Raw genomic sequence first — 22,233 nt, 5'->3', positions numbered from 1 at the left:
AAGTCCCTTAGAAATGAACTTCAGCCATAGTGAAGCCACCTTGGGTCAACTGCAATGCTTCCTCACACACATCAGGGAGAGCAGCTGTAAGAGCTTAGTTCATTTAGGAGACTGGCCCAGCTACTACTCAGTTACACACAAAGGCCCCCAGACATTCCAACATAACACAGGTGGAAGGAACAGAAGAGCAGCTGCGTTGAGTCTGCAGTTAGAAGAGCCACAGCCCAGAGAAAATATTTTTTAAATTACAGTGAAATGTAAACAAAGAGCTCAAATATTGGATTCAAACCCAAGAGCTTATTAATTATTATAATACTTTGTGTTTGGTAGGCCTTTTCAGTTTATTTAAATATAATATACTTTCATATACAGTTCAGACCCCAGGGCTCCCCAATGTAATCACTTACTAGAAAAAACATGAAGGCAACAACCCTTTCCCATTCTTTTGTTTTAGCTAAATAAAATACAATCACTGCCTTGCCATTTTAATGAGGATTTTTCCTTTCATGAGGAAATAGCAACACCTAGTGGTTACACTTTAATTATTTAATATTTATTAATAATTTCATTTAAATAAATAATTTAAATAATTAAATAATAAATTATTTAATAATTTAATTTCAACTGTTACAAACAGTGCCCTGACATTCTGAAAAGCATAGTTACATAAATCTCAATATATATATAACTTATACACCTACGTACAAATGAATCCCACAAACTAGTTTTGCTGTTTTTACTAATAATCAAAATAATGAATGTCTCTATATTCTAAATTTTTAAAAATGAATCTTTTATATTAAGACTTCCTGCAACTTTCAACAAGAACATCCATACCTCTTTACACTCCAATAAAATTCAGTATTTAGAGATAATTTGGAAACCTGGGTAGCTAAAACACTTCTATATGATAAACCTTCCTTCTTGGAAAGGGAAATCTATTGTGAAACATGATGGGTGTGTATGTAAAATTTTTCCTCATTCTAAGTGTTAGGGTGTTTATTAAAAAAATTGCATTAGGAAAATAATAAATCCCAACCTCAAATATATTACATTGGATTATAATATACTGATTTCTGTGCCAGTATTTAATGGCAGGTATTTAGAAATTAGATGTCCACTTTTTATACAATATTCCTTGACAATTTCAGAGTAAAAGTTGAGATGTTTCATGAGCTGAAATATCAATTTTATTTTCAATAGTTCAACAAAAATTTGATGAAATCAACTGTTTCGTTTGCTTGGGTATAAAAGTGGATACAAATAATTTTTAAATGATTTTACTTAAAATAGATCAGGACCTAAAGAATATGATTTTCCCCCAGGCCCTTCACACTGAAATGAGAAGCAGGAAGGGAAAGCAGGCAGAGGCATCACACCCCACCCAGGGGCCCAGTACCTCCGGAGTGCCAGGTCAGCCTGGGCCTCATCGCTGATGAGCTCAGCTTCACTCTGGGCTATCCGCAGGGCCAGCTCCCGGTCCCGGCGCTCCTGCTCCAGAACTGCCTGCTGCTGGGACTCCTCCTCCCGCTGTCGGGCCAGCTGCTCCTCCACTTCAGCCTGCCAATGACAGAAGGCTACCTCAACAAGCTCTCTCGCCACTTGTTTACTTGATAGATACTATCTAAAATTGCCCCACACAAGTTCTTTACTAAGGAATACAAATTGTTTCATCACAAATCTCTCCAGTCTCCATCCTCTTCTAGATTTTGATTAATACTTCCTATCTTTCTCAAATCCAAGCGAAGGTGGAGGAACCACATTTCCACCATTCTATCACCAAGAATATCCCAAATATTGCATGAGAACCCTAGGTATCACATTAACACCTGCAGCTAGACAGCGGATGTCAGGGATTTAAAGGTTGGTTGCACTCAGGATGAATTATGAAAGCCAAGACAAACAGAAACTCAAATACGTGATCAATTATTCTCAGACACGGACTTTTTAAAAAATGGGGGTAGGGAGAATATCTTAATTCTAACTTACTGATACTAGTATCTACAAAGATATAAAATTACAGTTATGTTTTACGTGACTATTCATCTGACTTCCCCCTGAGTATGATAACAATAACAACAAACTAATATTTATTGAACTGGGCACTCAGGTTCTAAATGCTTTAAACATGTGCCAACTCATGTAATGCTTACAACTATCATTTATGCCCACTCCTCAGAGGGAAAAAACCCGTAGCCCACAGTTATTCATTGTGACTTGTGCAATGTCACAGTTTCTATCAGGGACAGACCCTGGATCTGAATCTACTTCCCTAGTTCCAAAGTCCCTCCCATAACCACCACAGAAGATGCCTTTGTCTCTGTAAACCAAAGACAGCTTATGTAGCAAATCAAAATTTGTTTTCAACTCCTTTTGTGCTATAATCTTGTAGATTCCTTTCTAAAAGAATCTAATAATTATATACCTGAATACGTTTTTCATCATCTTCCCTTTTCTTTCTCTCTTCTTCTTCTTGTTTTCTCTTTGCTTCCATCTCAAGTTTCCTAACAAAAAATAGAAAACTCCTCAAAAATTTTATAGAAAATAAAAAATCCTTCAGAAGGCAATTTAACTATTAATAAACAGAGGTTATAGAGTGAGAACTCAAATTAACCTCCTGGCTATATATATTATCAGCTTATTTTAAAAACACAAAATCTAACTCTACTGACAGTAATCTTTCTCTAATAAACAAAAACAAATACAATTATATTCTGTTAAACATGTAGATTAACTTGGTTATAAAGCCTACCTGTGATCCCGATCCATGGTCCTCCCTTTCCTCCTCCCCCAATTAAACAACTCTTAGAACTCCTGACTGCCCTATGTGGCAACCTTCCAAAAAGTTGTTTCAAAAATGCAGAAAAGTATAAGTGCCCTTTTTCTTGCTTATAAAATTACAAGTCACAGCTTTAAAAAGAAGTTAAGAAATCATCAGGTGTAAGAGTCTAACCAAAAACCCAGATTATAGTTAAAATCATTATCTTATTATATAATGAACTTTTCTCTATTTTTAAACTAATTCTAAAAATAGTGTTTTAAAATAAGAATATAACTTTTAAAAATAAGAATATTCATTAACCAGCCTCAACACCAAGAATTCACTATTCTGTTAGTTTCTAATTCAAAACAATATAAATTTCTTACATCCGCCTTTCCTCCTCTTCCTTTCTTCGACGTTGTTCATCTTCTTCACGTCTTTTTCTTTCTTTTTCCATTTCTTCTTGAATACGCCTCAGCCTTTCTGCTTCCTCTTCCTGCTGTTTTTTTCTCTGTAATGCACTGAGAAGTTCTTCTGAGCTTTTCACTAGTGCATCATATTCTCTCTGTATTTGTTCCCTTGTCATCATAGTAGACTTAAAAAAAAATAAGCATGTACTTAAAAATTATCTTCTGCCACAAAATGTGAATATACTGAACACTACTGAATTATATATTTTAAAATGGCTAAGATGGTAAATTTAATGTCACATACTTTAACCATAATGAAAAAAAATACATACAGCAAAGACTGGAAAAGTTGGTAACCAGTAAGGTCTTTATCTTTGTTATACTATTTATACATTAAATAATGTTTGAAAAATTTTTAAGTTATCTCTGCAGATAAACATTTGAATCTATTTCCTATTAGTCAAGTAATCAAATATCTAAGAGTATACTATAGATGAAGTAACATACTGTAGTTGAAAATTTTGTTTTAAGGAATGATTTGCTAATTTTGCTTTTGTTTACAATTCTTTAATAATAATGTTCAAATAGTACCTAAGGAATATTTAAGAAATTACAAAATACACCAAAATTATTGGATGATATTCCTAAGTTAGCCTTAAAAAATGTGGCTGGGTTGACGTTCATCGATAATACCACATACACAGAAATGGCTACTGACAGATTTGTAAAATCAGTTCAGTTTATCCAAAGCATTTTCATTCTTCCCTTGCACTGCTTTTTCCATTCTCCCTCCAAGATTTACCACTGTCTACATAAAATATCTGCAGATAATATAAATTTATAATACCTTGCTTTAAGGTATTATAGCCCATACAACAGCACTGACTTATGGATGAGAAAATATTAAGACCCTAAAATATAACAGAAAAAGGTTTGAATAAACATGTATTATAACTAACCAAAACATAAGCATACCAAAAACATTTTCAGTCCCACTGATAATTAAATAAATGAAAATTAAGACAAAAAAAAAGATGCCCATTATTTTTTCCCTAAAAAACTTGAGGGAAAATTAATTGCTAAGCTCAAAACACCTAAGTAGTTCATGATATAGCCAATATAAAGATAATGTAATAACAGGAACAAGACATAACATAACAAAAGGGGCACAAAATTAAATTGTGAGAGGAGAACCATACAAACGTGCATCTAAAAAAGACTGGAAGGTGACTATGCAACAGAGTAATAGCTGAATGTGTTATTGTTGGGGCTTAAGGGGTTTTTGGTGGTTTTCTCCAAATTTTCCATAATATTACTTTTATAATTTGAAAATGAGTTTCTGAAGGTAAAAAAAAAAAAATTGAAACAAATGAAAATAACTCGCATTACTCCTGTCTCAGTAATGATTATATAAAAGCTTACTAACAAGGAGTATAGTATTTTAGTTACTATTTTGGGTGGGAAGGAGGACTTTCCTAACAAATGAAACTGCATAAAAATTATCTTTTCAGTTTTTTGCTATAAAAATTTTCAAACACAGAAAGAACACTAAAATGAGAATCACTTGCCGTCACTGAGACTCAACTTGTGCAACATTTGTATTTTTTTAAAAAAGATTTTTTTTCTATAAAATTCAATACCAATAACAAGTGTATTAAATTATAAAAAAAAAAGTCAGCCATTTGGATTAAAATTACATACCTTAATTTTGGACATTAAAGCATCAATAGAAATTTCAAGGTCCTTGACCTGTTTATTCACCTCTGGTTTTCCATCTTTCAATGCACTGACAACTTCATTAAATTTATCAAGTCGTTTTTTCAGTGTGCCCACCTTAACCAGGCCATCAATGCTGTAAAGATAATACTTCATCAGAGTTTAAATTCACCATTTAATGCTATGCATACATTTTTCATCTTAATAAAATGCCAAACATACTGCTAAATAGGGCATTTCACTTCTGTTTTCATACTATCCAGGATTCTCTTTTTTAGATCTCTTATTGAAGGTAAAAAAGAATCAAGTATGGGTGTGAATGACACTGATGCCTATCAGTAATATTTAGCCTTCTGTATTTACTCTGAAAATTTGAGATTTCTAATTTTAGAACTTAAAAGAGTTATCTAATCTCTTTAAAAAGGTTTAGGGATTAACAGTTATTCAGGACTCTAAGTTTAAAAAGTCTAAATTAATAAGACTCAAAAATAAAGACTAAACTTACAGTGAGACAATATAATTCCTATAGATAATCTTGAGAATTATGGTGAAAACATTAATGAGGTTTTTTTAAAAACAACGCCAATTTAACATTTTGATTATCAAGAAACTCAAGATAATAAAATACTCAGAATAAAAAAGAGTTTCTGTTAGCCATTTATTTCAACCTTTTATAGTGTTTACATTTTTTTAAGGTACTTCATATCCTTTTGTAGTATGAGGCAAGTAATAAAATACTGAATTAGTTCATTAATTAATTTCAAGGACATAATAAAAAATCACAAATAATATGCCTTTTTACAAAGAACATGAGAATGGAGAAAACTCTAAGAGTGTCCAAACTGCTCTTCATTATGACTTTATAACCATTTTGTATTAGGGTAAATAGGTTTAGTAGGATTCTTTAGGCACTATTCATCTTACCGAGGTTTGTGTCTCCTTTTGCAAAGCCACATTCGAATAGTTTTTTGCATTTTAATGCAGGCTTCAGCTCGGTATTTTATTTTATTTTTCACTATGTGTAAGAGGAAAATACAATGATAGACAATTATTCAGTTTATATCAGGCATATCATATTCTTAAAAACCACTCATTTCCACAAAGCAATTTTCAAGACACATGAAATTGTGATGAACATATTATACCAGATAGCAAATCATGAAGTTGAACAATTCTTTAATTCCTTGTATTTCTTAAAATAAAAAGTATATCATGTGTGTGGCTAGATTTACATTTTAAATGTGTTATTTCCTTATTATGTCACACTATTGCTTCCCAAATTGTCCTAGGAAATATTGGTCTATTAAATGTTAACAGGTCTGGCTTGGGAAAAAAAGGGTTCACTTGTCAAATGAATTTAAGAAAAGCTATATGCTATACCTCCTGTAGAAGCTTCACAATGAACACACATAGTGAAGCCTCTGAGAGCCCTACAGTAAAGGAATCTCAGATATCCAGAATATTCTACACTAATCTGACCCTGAAACATTTTTTTCAGAGCTTCTCTATAAACATCCTGCGAAGATCCTGTCTGGTTACTGATTAAACCATTGCATAACACAATCCACAAATGGTGTAGCACAATAATTTAAATATAATGTGTTTTCTATCATAATGCAATGTATAAAGCTGAAAGCACTGAACTATAGTGACAAATGTGTTTATAATATTTTACTTGGAAAACTTGTTGGAAAAAGAACTGTTATTTTTTTCTTTCTTATTGTCTTCTTTTTATCTATATTCATGACTAACAAAAGACCTCAATAATAATCTTTATTTGCATGGTCCCTTTTGGTTACGTCAAAGGGACTTTTCTCTTAATAAAATATATCTTACTTAATCCTTTTCAAGTGCCTAGCACTGGCAAGTGGGGAGGTGGAAGGGACAATTATAAATTTAATCAAGTTACTGACAATAATTCTACACAATTAAATATTTGCCACAGACTATCAGGTAACCCAAAAACATTTTGCCCCTAATCCTTGTTTTGGGCAGAGATAAACAGTGGCTGTGACCTAGCAGAGACACATGAAGTAGTAGCTCAGTCCAGTGCATCAGAGAACAGGGTCTAAAAGAGCAGTTGCAGGAGCGGAGGCTAGAAAAAGAAGCTGAAAACCCCACTTCACGGGGTCTTGAAAGACATTCTAAGACTTTGCCCTATATTATAGGAAAGCCTTTATAAAAGGCTTTTAGTTTAGAAAGAAACTCTGGGAAGAGTACTCCTAAGAGTAAGAAGCTGAGAAAACCCAGTTTGGGAGCTACCGAAGTTATTATGTGAGTGGGAGAGTGGGGTACCACTAAGACCCTGGCAATACAGAAGAAAGAATGTATAGTCTTTGGGAAAGGAATCAACAGGATTTGTTCACTGACACAATTTCAGGAACAAGAAAGGACAGACAATCACAATCTTGAAATTTCTGGTGTGTGAACTGCAGATGCCATGCAGGTGGAAAGAGAAAAGTTCTGGCTGAACTCTGAGAGATTAGGGGATGATGTGGAGGGAGGAAAAGGAATCAAGACCATGAGCTCTGTTTCTATTTTGTTTAGGATATGATGAAAGTAATTCTCCCATAATGTATCTGGATAGGAAGATAAGTAACACACACACAAAATATTTTCTAAATATTTACCATGTACACTACATGGAGGTGTTACATGGAATCAGGAACACAGCATGAATAAGCAAAGTGGTCCCTGTGGCCCAGCACTCACCACTGTGATAACGCATAACATTCCATAAACCAATTCATTTCCAAAATAATTACAGATCTTGACGTAAAAGAAAACACCTACATTTGATGACTGAGAGTGAGCACCACTGAACTTTCTTCCAGCGACTGCAGATAAGCCAGTGATTGACTCTTTTAACCAATTCTGCTAAATGATCAGGGTCAGACTTCATGATTTGATCAAATTCTGCAAACTAGGAAATGAAATAGTTTAGCATCAATATCAAAAGACAAATGTGGGGCGCCTGGGTGGCTCAGTGGGTTAAGCCGCTGCCTTCGGCTCGGGTCATGATCTCAGGGTCCTGGGATCGAGTCCCACATCGGGTTCTCTGCTCAGCAGAGATCCTGCTTCCCTCTCTCTCTCTCTGCCTGCCTCTCCATCTACTTGTGATCTCTCTCTGTCAAATAAATAAATAAAATCTTTAAAAAAAAAAAAAAAAGACAAATGTGTTTAAACACACAGAGAGATACAAAATAACCAGAAGTCAAGTCAAAAATCTAACTTCCTGGAAATGATCACAAACCAGTTACAGACACAAGTCTCAGCAAATTCAGACATATTTAGCTATATTTTGCTGCCTTTCTCTTTCTTCCTTCAGCATCCTTTTTTGGAGGGGTAAAAGGGAGTTACTCATTACTAGTTAGCAGATTCAATAATAAAAGTAGAAAAAACCTTAAATGACAATTGCAGATGGTTGGAAAAAAAGTTTAACCGAGGAAAGAATGATAAAAGAGCTAATATGTTTCTGAATTGCTCATCCACATACTTATGTAGATAACTGTGTACAGTTTCTGACAAGTAAAGGTCATCTGTATAATAAAATCAGATACTACTAAAACTATTGACTTTGCCAACCTCCATCCTCATTTTGGTCAGATACAAGAAATCACTACTAAGAGAAAGACAATACAAATAAAAGAGCTATTAGGCTATTATAAAATAAAATGCATTATTTTCACAACTTACCACCAAATTATAAAATGATTTCTATCCTTTATCAAATACCTCACAACAATATACTAAGGATGTCACACTTATCAATACAAAGGCTTCTTATAATCAAAAATAAAGTTAAAGGTAACATAACAAGAATAAAGATCTTTGAAAACCTGCTTTATGTTTTCAACATACTCTTCTGATTAATTTTTCTTTGGGCAAATAAGACCAAGTGTTTTCTCAGGCGATTAATTCTAAAATTATTACTATAGCCCTGAAATAAGAGAAATGTTGAACTTATGATAAATATGTATGATTATAGCTAAGCCAACTATGAATATATATTTGTTTTAATTTTTTTTCTTTTATACAAGAAATGGTATGGGTCCTCTGCAGTAAAAATATTCAGAGAGAGGTATTACATAGATTTTTATCTCATGCCCAAAAATGTGAAATCAGATTATCATTAATCCAGCTTTCAAGGCAGTAGAGATATTTATTAATAATATTGCTAAGTCAGGGGCGCCTGGGTGGCTCAGTGGGTTAAGCTGCTGCCTTCGGCTCAGGTCATGATCCCAGGTCCTGGGTTCGAGCCCCACATCGGGCTTTCTGCTCAGCAGGGAGCCTGCTTCCTCCTCTCTCTGCCTGCCTCTCTGCCTACTTGTGATTTCTCTCTGTCAAATAAATAAATAAAATCTTTAAAAAAAAAAAATATTGCTAAGTCAAACAAGCATAGTTGGCTATTATATAATTATAGTTGTGTTTAAAATTATGAGGAAGCTATTATTCAATTCAAAGTTAGGAATGGTGACAATATTACAAACAGACTGTGAATAGCATTTAGATGTTTTTGTTTTGTACATATTGCTATGAAATACTCTATAAGTCAGTCTTGTAATTTAGTAAAAAATCTATAAATACAAAAACTACGGGTTAGCCTAATTATGTTACATACAAAAGTACATACATTCACTCATTCTGGGGTTTGACAGGAATTAGCACAAACTTCAGTCCAATTTCCTATATCTTATATGACTATCATACTCCAATAAAACTTGTTCTTATAAGGAAGACTCAAAGGTACTGCAAAATTTTTAATTATTGAAAACTGAATTAATGTTTTAGAAAAGATTTCAGGGGCGCCTGGGTGGCTCAGTGGGTTAAAGCCTCTGCCTTTGGCTCAGGTCATGATCCCAGGGTCCTGGGATCCCTGCTCAGCAGGGAGCCTGCTTCCTCCTCTCTCTCTCTGCCTGCCTCTCTGCCTACCTGTGATCTCGGTCTGTCAAATAAATAAATAAAAATCTTAAAAAAAAGAAAAGAAAAGATTTCAGTAAGTATTTTCTGGTAGGGGTGCTCTACCTCAGTGGTAGAGCATGGGACTCTTTATCTCGAGATTTTAAGTTCAAGCCCCACATTGGGCATGGAGCCTACTTAAAAAAATAAATTAATTAAATAAAATAAATTTTAAAAAATAAATTTTAAGTATTTTCTGGTTAATCCTTATTTAAGCAAAAAATCCAATTAAACAATGCCCTGATTCCAGTACTTCCGAATGTGAAATAGAAGTTGTAAAACTTGTACAAAATATTACACATTGCAAACTTCTCACAGGTAGGGAAATTGTGTGTATATATACACATACTGTTGGTGATCATAATTCATGAATAACACAAATCACTAAACACAAAAATACTCATCGACTCCTACTATCCATATTCATCATGTTAGAGTTGAAAATAAGACGTATTTACCTTGCCAGGTCTAAAAAATACTTTTGTTAATCCAAACTTGTAGTCAACTTCATTTAAGCCCAAAGCTTTAAAAAGAGCCTGAAAAATAAAAGTTCAAAAGTTAAATGCCAAACAGTAATTAGTAAGAAAGATAGTTCATAGCTAAGAAATTTCAGTTTAAGCAGTATTTGTACCTTACAAAACAGTCTTGGGTCTAATCTTGCAAGTTTATCTGGCATATACTTTTTATACATGTTGTAGAGTTCATGAAAGGAAGCTCGTGATGGGAAACCACCCTGCATTAAGTCCAAAACAGACACCATACCTAGATTCATAAACAAACACAAATTATTGCCAATCTCTGAACAGAAGTCCAAAAAGAACTTGTAAATGATCTAACAATTTTACAAATTAATATTTAGAAAAGGGCAATTTACAGGAATCATCAACAATGAAATATTACATAGGGAGTATCATACTCATATTCAATAAGTACAAACATACCCACTACCTAAAACTATTCTAGCAAATTTCCTCAAAAATCAGCTTTCCTAACTATTTTCTAGGGATAAATTACTGGTCCCTAGAAAGCTCAATCTAGTTTCTTTTTTCTGCTGGAAACGTCTGTCACAATCAATAGCATATGAGGTAAAGGCCTGCATTAAGCCACTTTCCCAGTTCTGAGGCTAATTTTAAAACAAGATTCCTGATAGAGTCCCCAAGAAGTAGCCAGACACATTTCCAAATTCTTACCTATGCTTACACAAAGCAAAAGAAAGGAGAGCTCACTATTTCACTATAAAGATCCCTTTCACTCACCTCTCAAAGAAACTAGTCTATTTAGAATGAATATTTTCAGCATAACTCTAGTAGCCTGTAATTTGAGCCTTGAATCAGTATGAACTTTTCATGTTAGGAAAAGTATGAAGTAGTCAGGGGAAGGCTCAACAACTATAGATAATGTGAGTACTTTTATTTATAAAAAATACCTAGGTTTCACTCTCTGGGACTTGCAAATCAACAGGGATAAAATAATTCAACAAAAAAATATTAGGACAAATGGCCAACCATTTAGAAAACAAACATAACACTGGATCCCAATCTCATTCCTTATATCAAATTAAATTCCTGGTGGTCAAAAATTCAGGGGCACCTGGGTGGCTCAATGGGTTAAAGCCTCTGTCTTCAGCTCCAGTCATGATCCCAGGGTCCTGGGATCGAGCCCCACATCGGGCTCTCTGCTCAGCAGGGAGCTTCTTCCTCCTCTCTCTCTGCCTGCCTCTCTGCCTACTTGTGATATCCATCAAATAAATAAATAAAATCTTTAAAAAAAATTTAAATTAGCAAAATGAAACTACTAAATTTTTTTTAAATGAGTGGATCTTTATTTTGTCATAATATCATAGGAAAGATATATTTTCTAGGCAGTCAAATTGGATTTTAACCTAATGACTTTTAATCTACCTGGCAAAGGTATAAAAGACCAATGGTACTCAGGGTTGGTGACAATGTAAGAAAACACACACCTATACTACCATTGGGAAAGTATACCAGTGCAACAATTTTGGATAGCAATTTGGAAATATTTATTCCCTTGACTCAGTACTTTCTACTTCTTTGAATCTATCCTACAATTTATCACACATGTGGACAAAAATATTCATAGAGAATGCACACACATCCACTGCGTCACTGTAATGGAAAAAAAAAACAGAAACTTAAATATCAATCAATTAAATTATGTTACAATCATATGGTAGAATATGATGTATTCATTAAAAAGAACATGGCAAAGATTCAACCAGTATAAGAAACATATCCAAAACAGAATTAAGTGGTCGTCCCTGAGAAATGAGACTTTTTACTTATATTATTCTGTACTATTTGATTTTTGTTAGAGTCAATAATGTAACTACTATAATTTTTAATACTAATTAATGAAGCACATAAAGGCAATCATTCCTATGGAAAGAAATATCTAAAATTAAATCTAATTAGTTCTGGGCTCTGCTAGGAGAAATTAAAGGTTTGGTATTGTTACAATTCTTGTTATTTATATCAAATAAACAAGTACCCCAGGGAATGTATACATCTGCCACCTCTGAGTGTCTTGGCTTGCCCAATAGCTGAAGACAGCATATGAACTGTCTGACAAAAGTTCATTAAGAATATCATGAAGCTTAATAAATTGCCAAGCCCTGGACTGCTTTCTCAGCACCTGAAGATAATTTACAATAAAGACCTTTCAATGCTTAAAAAATAAAAATTAAAAACACCAAGTACTCTTCCTTCTAGAAATTTCCATTCCCTGGCTCCTTCTCTAAGAGTTTGGTGAGGGGCTTGCTGATGCAGTCTGACTGGTTATACTCAGAATGCTTTTTATTGCCACAGACAGGCAGCACAACCCCAAGGTTACAGAGGAAGAACATCTGCCTTCTCTTATCCTCCCCTACTTTGCCCTGATGTTGGCTGATGAGAAGATAGTAATTTTAGTAAATGATGTACTAAATGAATTAATTTTCCTTAATTTGGAAAAAAATAATGAAAATAGAAAGGCAGTGTAGAATTCAAATCTTACATGCCTTTTAAAAAAAATTTTATTGACAAATAATGTATTATTTGTTTCAGGGGTACAAGTCTGTGAATCATCAGGCTTACACATTTCACAGCACTCACCATAGCACATACCCTCCCTCCCCAGTGTCCATAAGCCAGCCTATCCCCACCCCCTCAACCCCCCAGCAACCTCAGTTTGTTCTGGGAGATTAAAGGTCTCTAATGGTTTGTCTCCCTCCTGATCTCATCTTGTTTCTTAAATCCCTTTATTTTAGAAAGCTTCATAAATATTTTTATTTCTACTGTTTTTGGTATTTTTTTATTTTTCTCATTACGTGGCCACATGACTAGAACCAATTCTATACCATTTTACTATCATTATTACTTCAAAAAAGAATCAAACTACTATGAATTGGTGTCATCTATTAAGCTGCCAACACATCTTAATATCTGAAATACACTGCTTAACTGAAAGAGAAATCCCAGCTAAAGCATCTGTAACCCCACACTCTACCAACTTATTAGTATATTTAGCTAAATGTAAACATACTTGACTTACCATATGTTAAGTCAAAATGATCACTTACAAAATAAATGATTTGTGATATTAGGCTAAACTAACCCTTAAGAGAAATTTAAATGAGAAAAAAGCAAACTCAAAACTACCTGAAGAAAATACTACAAAAATACATCCATACTGGGGCACCTGGGTGGTGCAGTCTGTTAAGCATCCAACTCCTGGTTTCAGCTCAGGTTGTGACCTCAGGGTCCTGACATCCAGTCCCATGTTGTGCTCTGCACTTGGCACAGTCTGCTTGAGATTCTCTCCCCCTCTTCCCCTCCTGCTCATGCTCTCTTTCTCTCAAATTAATTAATTTTAAAAAAAATCCAAACTATACATATGAATACAGCAGACATAAATTATTTAACCTTCCAGGATTTGTTAAAATTATTCACAAATAAATCGTCATATGTGCTAGACTGTGCATTTCATTCAACAAATATTTTCTGAGACCAGTATAAGCTCTGCACTGCTAGGAGGCTGAGATAAATGCAAGCCAAAAGAGACACTGTTTCTGCCCTCAAGGGATTTATAGATTAGAGAAAAAAATAATTATACAAATACATATAAAATTTATGACTATAATGAAAATGTTCAGCGCCCTTTATTCAGACCCCCTTCCTCTTAGGGATATCAAGAAAGGCTTTCACAAGGAAAGGACAACCAAGCATAGATATGCAAGATGAAAACAAAGGAGAGGCAAGAGCTCCTCAAACAGAGGAAGCAGCATGTACACAGGCCCTGGGGCAGGAGGGAATATGGAGCATTCAATGACAAAACAAAGGCCAGCATGGTTGAAGCACAGAGAAGAGAGACAGTGGGAAAAGATGGAGCTAGGAACGCACGGACTAGACCTTATGGGGCTTCATAAGCTACTAGGACTTTGCTCTTTCCCCTAATAATACTCGGAAGCCATTATACAGAATTTTAAGCAGTAAAAAGACATGCTCAGACTTGAGTTATAAAGCAATAATTCTGGATGTATGTGAAGAACAGACGGAGCAGATATAAGGAGAATACTTAGAAAGCTACAGCAAAAAGCCAGGTGAAAGATGGTGATAGCTTAGATTAGGGAATACTAAGACTATACTGTTTGCTAACAGAGCTGATCTTAAATATTCCCACCACAAAAAAGAACTGGTACTTATGTAATCTGATGAGACAGTTAGCTAATGTCATGGGGATAATCATTTTACAATATAAAAGGGTATCAAGTCAACACATTGTACACCTTGAACTTATATAATTTTATAGTTCAATTACATTTTGATAAATCTGGGGGGGTACTCACTGTTTAGGAGGTCACACCAGAGGGACTTGGGGACACTTAGATGGAGAATATGTAACTATGCTGTTCAATATGGCATCATTAGCCACGTGGTCTGTAGTTGTGCTAGCTACATGTGACTATTTAAATTTTAAAAAATTAAATACAATTTAAAATCAGTATCTAAGTCCCACAGCCACATTTCAAGTGCTCAACAGCCACAAGTATCTACCATGCTATATAACACAGATACAAAATATTTCCATCAACATGGAAAGTTGTATCAGAAGCACTGGTTAAGAGTGAGAAAGAAACGAGGCCTAACCCAAAGCATGAAAAACTCTAACATATAATACCCAGGTAAAAGAAGAAGACCCTATAGAGGAGTCAGGAATTACCCGAGAATTAAAGAGAAAAGCCGGAACATGAGCTGAATCAGGAGCCAAGGCAAAGATATGTGAGGGGGACTGGTCAAGTCAAATGCTGCTGTGACATCTACTAAGAGACAGGCTGCAAAATGAACGTCTGATTTAGGATCAGGGAAATTACGGGTGACCTTATCAAGAATTATTTTGTTGGACTGATCAAGGTGGAACCTGAATTCTCTTGGGTTAAAGAGTGAGTGGAAGGCAGGAAACTGAGAAAGCAAGAATAGACTACTCTTGGACTGAAAGGGAAAAACTAGAGAACAAAAAGTGAGATGAGATATAAGGAAGAAGGTGGAAGGGAATGTGGGTCAGAGGGAATTAAGATGAGGTCTCCACATATTTAAATGGTAATGAGAGAAACCACCTCAAAGGGAATGGTTCAATATAGCTAATCAATATTCAAGATTCCTAAGAAGGGAGGAGGCATGATTCCAAAGAATTATTATCTCAACTAAGAAGAGAGGCACTTCCACCTTCTTCATAGGAGGGAAGGTTATGCAGGTAGATAGCAGTGTTTGGGAGCACATAGGTGAAGCTTTCCATCTTCTTGTAAAGAAGTAAGGCTGTCTGTTTGCAGAGACTCAGATTTGAGAACAGGGTGAGTCTGCCTAAAGCTTATATAATTGTAATTTAAGAAAAAAGTACAAAATTACAAAAGAATACAAAAGCAGGTACAGCACTTTCAAAGCAGCCCAACTAAATGAGAGACCCTGAAACTTAAGTGATTCTATAATAATTCTGATTTTAAGAGGAACAATATAAGGAGTGAGAAAGACAAGACAGTTTAAGGAAGTATCACAAGCCTGAGAAAGATCAAAAGGCAAGGAGAAGACTAATGCCTTGGGAGAAAGTAGGAGTAGAATGGGTGGAGACAGCAGATGGATATGCATGCAGTACAGGAAAAACAGAGCCTGGTGCCCAAGACTTCTGTGACTAAGCGAAGTTAGAATGTGGCAGGTGAGAGATAGGAGGTGGTTTAACCAAGTGCATAGAAGTTCTGCAGCAGCCAAGGGCATTGTGTTTTCATTTTTTTATAAGTGGGAGAGTGAGAGCAAGGACACCAAAACCTACCTCCTGCCCCAGCTACATGGGGCATGAGAAGTGAACTGCTGTCAGGCTGAGAAGGCCATCGGAAAGCAACCTACTTAAGGAAGACCTAGGTTTGCAGTTAAAGAGTTTTCATAAATTTCACTTCAATGCTGTAAAATTGTTTTATTTCACAATAAACTATACCCCAGTATTGTTCAAATAATTTGTTAGCCATACTTTTCTTATAATTAAAAGAAATAGAAAGTAAAAATCAATCCACTTAAAAACAATCAAGATAACTGTGAGTTGTTTGAAAACACTGTACATAGTAAAGTGTATCTGAGCTAAGACTCCCAACACACATGAATATAAATTACAAAAATATGAAAATACCTGAACATTGAAGTTGAGATAAAATTTGGGCACCTTCAAAGTGGTGGCTTGTCATCTTTAAATTAGGTTTGATACAACGAATAAAGCTTGCACCCTAGGAGAATAAAGGTACTTTTTAAAGACTACACATAGAGCATTCTTGCTTTTCTATTTTTATTAATATCAGTAAATTTCAGACACGTTAACATTAATATTTGAACTCTTTTAAAATAATCACTAAAGAATTTAAAACTTAATTAGATAGTTTTAAAACTTCGAGCTTGGAATGAATCTCTGCATTATATACTAATATCAGAAAAATACTGGACGCCTGGGTGGCAGAGTCCGTTGGAAACACGACTCCTGGTTTTGGCTCAGTTTGTGATCTTGGGATTGTGGGACAGAGCTCCACGTCAGGCTCCACACTAAGCATGGAGCCTGCTTGGGATTCTCTCTTCCTCTCCCTCTGCCCCTTGCATTCATGCTCTCTCTCCAAAACAAATTTATTGGAAGAAAGAAAGAAGCGGGGGGGGGAGAATTGTAGATTTGAGTGCCAAAAATTGTGTTACTGTAAAAAGAAAACTCTTTCATCATAAAATATTTTAATATATTTAAACAATATATTTTTCAGGCTGATATATATATATGATTTTATTCTACTTTTAAGTGTATTGATGTGCCATATTTCTGTGATAAGAAAACTGTCCTATAACAGGAGAAATAAATAAAGATCTTCCTCTTCAAATTTAGACCAAAGTGGGGAGAAAAGTTCAACCTTTTTCATCATTCTACTTCAAAAGTATACAGTAAGTTCTGAAGCTGCACCACTGCACATTTTAAAGTTCTATTTGTTAAACAGTAGTTTAAAAAGCTTTTAAAGGCATTCATTTAGAATCAGTTATCAGATTATGCTGAATGAGGCAGAAAGAATATATATATGTGTACACAATGAAACTGTTGGGTATTAAAGTGAATATACTCGACTTCCAAATTACTGTTTCTTTTCACAGTAGTCCCAGCAGAACACTGAATTAGCTATTTCAACAATGATGCTCATTGCAAACACTTTCAGAACACTTTTTAGAAATACCTTCTTCTTATAAATCACAAAAGTACTCTCCTTATTTTATAGTAGCACTATATTTGGGTGACAAAAATAAAACACCCTCCTCAAAAGATTTGGTTTTTAAAGATGTTTGGTTCATAAGAGATAAATAATTTGCAAACAATGAGGACATGTGCAAAAATTTCTTAATGGCCCGCAAAGCCAGTCTAACAATAAGTTAAGCAATAATAGCACCAACAGAATAATGATCTGGCTTTCCAAAATGCCAACTTGATAAGGAAGAATACCTGGTTAGTTCAGCAGATCTATTTTAAAAATGTCTCACCTTGGAATCATGCGTCATTTATATAACCCACATATCAAACTTATTTCTCTGATAAATTTTCCATTTAAAAAAAGAGTGAACTGAGGCACCTGGATGGCAGAGTCAGTCAGGCATCAGACTCTCGGTTTTGGCTCAGGTCATGATTTTTGGGTCATGAGATAAGAGCCCTGCATTGGGCTCTGCACTCAGCTCAGAGTATGTTTAAGACTCTCTCTCCCTCTCCCTCTGCCCTTCCCCCTCCTCCCACTCAAATAAATAATCTTTAAAAACAAAAAATAAAAAAATAAAAAATACAGTGAACTACTAAAACTAGTTAAAAAAAAAGATCCTGGGGCGCCTGGGTGGCTCAGTGGGTTAAGCTGCTGCCTTCGGCTCAGGTCATGATCCCAGGTCCTGGGATCGAGCCCCGCATCGGGCTTTCTGCTCAGCAGGGAGCCTGCTTCCTCCTCTCTCTCTGCCTGCCTCTCTGCCTGCTTGTGATCTCTCTGTCAAATAAATAAATAAAATCTTTAAAAAAAAAAAAAAGATCCTAAGAAATTCTGCCTCTATAACAGGGCATAAAGATATCATGCCCATTTTTTCCATATCAACGCTGCCATGCTGGAGAATGTAACTATTAGAATAATAAAATGAAAATGAATTACATGCATTATGTTTAATCCTAAAAAAATACATTTTCTTCTCCATATAACTAATTATTTTCACTTTTCTGAAACTACAGGATAACTAATTTAATAACATTGGGAGAATTCTGTATATTTCTAAATCATGACTTCACATATATATTTGACTTTTCTTCAGAAAAAGCCTAACCAAAATGACATTTGAAAAATGACTTTTAATTTTTTTAAAATATTTTATCTATTCATTTGAGAAAGAGATAGCACACAAGCAGAGGGAGGGCAGAGAGAAAGGGAGAAGTGGGCTCCCCACTGAGATGGGAGCCCTACACAGGGCTCAATTCCAGGACCCTGAGATCATGACCTGAGCTGAAAACAGAGGCTTAACCATCTGAGCCTGCCAGGCGCCCCTAAAAACTGATTTTTCAAAATGAGGCAATTCAGTTTAAGAATTACTTTCTATGGGCGCCTGGGTGGCTCAGTTGGTTGAGCCTCTGCCTTGGGCTCAGGTCATGATCCCAGAGTCCTGGGATCAAGTCCCATGTTGGGCTCCTGCTCAAGTGGGCAACCTGCTTCTCTACCCCTCCCCTGGCTTGTGCTCACTCTCTCTCTCACTTTCTCTCAAATAGAAATAAAATCTTTAAAAAAAAAAAAAATTCTAATCATTCCAGGTTTACTGTGCCTATTTGAGTAATTACTAATAATTTAAAGAGGACCATGTAAAAACCCTCGATTTTTCTAAGTGTACTCACAGTACTTCGAAGTTTATCCAGAAGCAGATTTAGTTGTGTCTGTAGAAGAAAGAAAATCACTTCATTATTTCAAAAAGCAAAAGTACACAATGTTATTAAGTTAATATTAGCTCTCCAACATTAGCATAAAATAACATGCAATAACATCAACATACAACACGGTACAATTTAACAACTGATACATAAATTCTTTGACAGTAACATGCACAATATATGGCTAATATAATGCTAAGGACAATAACTTACATGACTTATACAGAACTTATATCATTAAAAGACTGAATATTAGCAAGGCTAAAAAATATACATGCACACTTGCAGGTGGGATGGAAGAGCAAAAAGTGTACAGGCAACAAAGGAAGTAAATGAAAATACTGCAGATGCATTCCAGAAGAGATTAACGGAGCAGTACTTGAATATGTAGCAAGCTGGGTGTAGCTGCTGTCAGATTCCACTGAAGAATGAAGACATACTTAAAATACACACTAACGGTATATATTGGAAATGTTTTATATAACACTTATCTTAAATGAAGTTGTCCTGCCTAGCTATAGAAACCCTCTGTTATTTTATTTTTTAGAGATTTTATTCATTTATTTGACAGAGAGACACAGCGAGAGAGGGAATACCAGCAGGGGCAGTGGGAGAAGGAGAAGCAGGCTTCCCACTGAGCAGGGAGCCTGATGTGGGGCTTGATTTCAGGATGCTGGGATCATGACCTGAGCGCTGGGATCAGGACCTGAGCGGAAAGCAGACCCTTAATGACTGAACCACCCAGGCGCGCCCCCCTTTGTTATTTTAAAATATTTCACATTCCAGTTATTTTTAAAAGCTTGGACAATTGTCTCAAAAACAACTTGACAATAAACACTATGAGTTACTATATTTTCCTATTTATAATAATATTAAGTGGTAATAATTTAATCTGGTTTAATATATTAATATCATGATTTGCTTTATTTCTCTACAAAGTAAATTATGTAAAATTCTTATTTCAATTTTATACTAAGATGCTTATTATACTACTCACAAAAAGATAAATTAAGATGCTGATTCTTAAATCAACATACTGGATCATAGCTATATTTAAAAATAATAATAACTGGTAGATTGTACTGAATGCATTCCATGAGTCAGGCACTGCTTCGAAGCTTTTCACAGGCATTATCATGTTTAATCTGCACAACAATTCTAATTAAGGATATATTATTAGCCTCATGTTTTAGGCACAAGCATTTAGATTCAAGGAGATAACTTACTTGCCTAAGATCATGGAACTAGTAATGATAAAGCCAAAATTCCAACAAGGCCTAATAAAGTTCATTCTTTCACCCATGATACTGAAGTATACTTCAGGTATCATAGAGTTAAGTCATAAAAATGGAGTGAATTTCCCAATGGATTAAAAAAATACAGCCATACCCCACTTATCTGGGTGACTGAGTTTAGACAACTTTTATCAATCTGGATCACTAAATAACTGAAAAGCAAGTACGAGAGCCACTAATTTGAAAAGAAAACTGTCACAAAGTCCATGCCTCTTAATCCACAGACTAAGCACAGTGTTCTCCAAAAAAATGGAGACAGAGTAGAAGCACCAAAAACAAACTTGAGAGAAGAGAGAAAAATGTCAGTTATCAAGGAAGCAGTCAATGGCTGTAAGGTATAAACAGTTTTATGAAATCCACGCTTTATTTGTATTTTATTTTCATTTTAAAGCATACAAATATTTATATACATAATAGAGTAAGATTTCCATCAAAAAGGATTATTTTTCTAAAACACTAACAGTAAAAGAATTATGTTTCAATAACCTGAAAATGTTACTTTTCAGTAGAGAACTGCTGGTTCTCAGAAATGATGGATAACTGAAGTTCTCAGTGTAAATGCCAGCCTCTTTTGTTTTATTGTTTCAAATAACTTGAATTTAACAAGCTATTCTATTATATTTTAAATTAAGAATTACTAATACTAAGATAATTATCATATGGTTTCACTCATATGTGGAATATAAGAAACATCACAGAGGATCAAGGAGAAAGCTAAATGGGAAGGCATTACAGCGGGAGACAAACCATGAAAGACTCTTTACTATAGGAAATAAACTGAGGGTTGCTAGAGGGGAGATGGGTGGGGGGATGGTGTAACTGGATGATGGTCATTAAGGAGGGCACATGATGATGTGATGAGCACTGGGTATTATACACAACTGACAGATTACTGAATACTACATCTGAAATTAATGATGTATGTTGGCTAATGGAATTTAAATTAAAAAGAATTATTAATACTTCATGTTAAAGTATCTCATAAGACATTTTTGAAATTTTATTATTAATAATATCACTGTTATAGGTTTTAGCAGTTTAATATGCAAAATATATCCTATTTTGCACATAAGCAATATTTAGACATTTCAAGTCTCAACATAATACTTTAATTCAAAGAATTTTAAGAATGTTTTTGTTTTTATTTATACTGTCTAAAATTTCAAGTATGTTCTTACCAGCAATACTACTATAGTACTACAGTACAAAAACAATAATAATAACCATTTCATTTAGGCTAATATATTATTTAAACTAATCTGTTATCTTATGTCTACTCAGGAATTTCAGAGTATCAAAATAAGAGGAAAAAATATTGCTCAAGAGAATTAGGAACTCATAATTAATGAATATAATTTATAACAAAGTTAGACTTTTTATTCAATTACCTGAAAAGTATTAAATGCTTTCTCTTACGTTTATATTTACTTTTTAAAAAATCTAGCTTTATAAACATTATTTTATGAAGGTAGTTATTTAGAGCTTATTTCAATCCACAAGGGATTTCAGGAGCCTTACACTGTTGTTATTATTATAGTATTCTCATGCTTAAATAGTTTCTAATTACACCATTTTTTAATATTGAAATATTAATATTGAAATAATATTGAAATATTAAAATATTAATATCTCATAATGAAAGCCA

At 34.4% G+C, this 22,233-nt stretch overlaps 1 protein-coding gene across 10 annotated transcripts in view; it reads right to left on the bottom strand.

Moving 5' to 3' along the window:
• The window catches only part of MYO6 (myosin VI), a 145,699-nt gene that overhangs the window by 18,494 nt on the left and 104,972 nt on the right, over window positions 1-22,233 (bottom strand). For 9 of the 10 annotated variants that reach the window (XM_047732913.1, XM_047732914.1, XM_047732916.1 and 6 more), the window contains exons 19-28: window positions 19,261-19,299; window positions 16,519-16,612; window positions 10,478-10,608; window positions 10,305-10,382; window positions 7,681-7,810; window positions 5,812-5,902; window positions 4,873-5,023; window positions 3,148-3,356; window positions 2,426-2,504; window positions 1,400-1,560 (exon numbers count right to left, since the gene is read on the bottom strand). In XM_047732913.1, the coding sequence (XP_047588869.1) occupies window positions 1,400-1,560; window positions 2,426-2,504; window positions 3,148-3,356; window positions 4,873-5,023; window positions 5,812-5,902; window positions 7,681-7,810; window positions 10,305-10,382; window positions 10,478-10,608; window positions 16,519-16,612; window positions 19,261-19,299 (1,163 nt within the window). Of the gene's footprint in view, window positions 1-1,399; window positions 1,561-2,425; window positions 2,505-3,147; window positions 3,357-4,872; window positions 5,024-5,811; window positions 5,903-7,680; window positions 7,811-10,304; window positions 10,383-10,477; window positions 10,609-16,518; window positions 16,613-19,260; window positions 19,300-22,233 lie in introns of those variants that run through there. The other variant, XR_007128063.1, reaches the window with a different exon arrangement.

This window comes from Lutra lutra, chromosome 6 (assembly GCF_902655055.1).
Source record: "Lutra lutra chromosome 6, mLutLut1.2, whole genome shotgun sequence".
Taxonomy (NCBI): Eukaryota; Metazoa; Chordata; class Mammalia; order Carnivora; family Mustelidae; genus Lutra; species Lutra lutra.
This window is presented reverse-complemented; position numbering and strand designations above follow the sequence as displayed.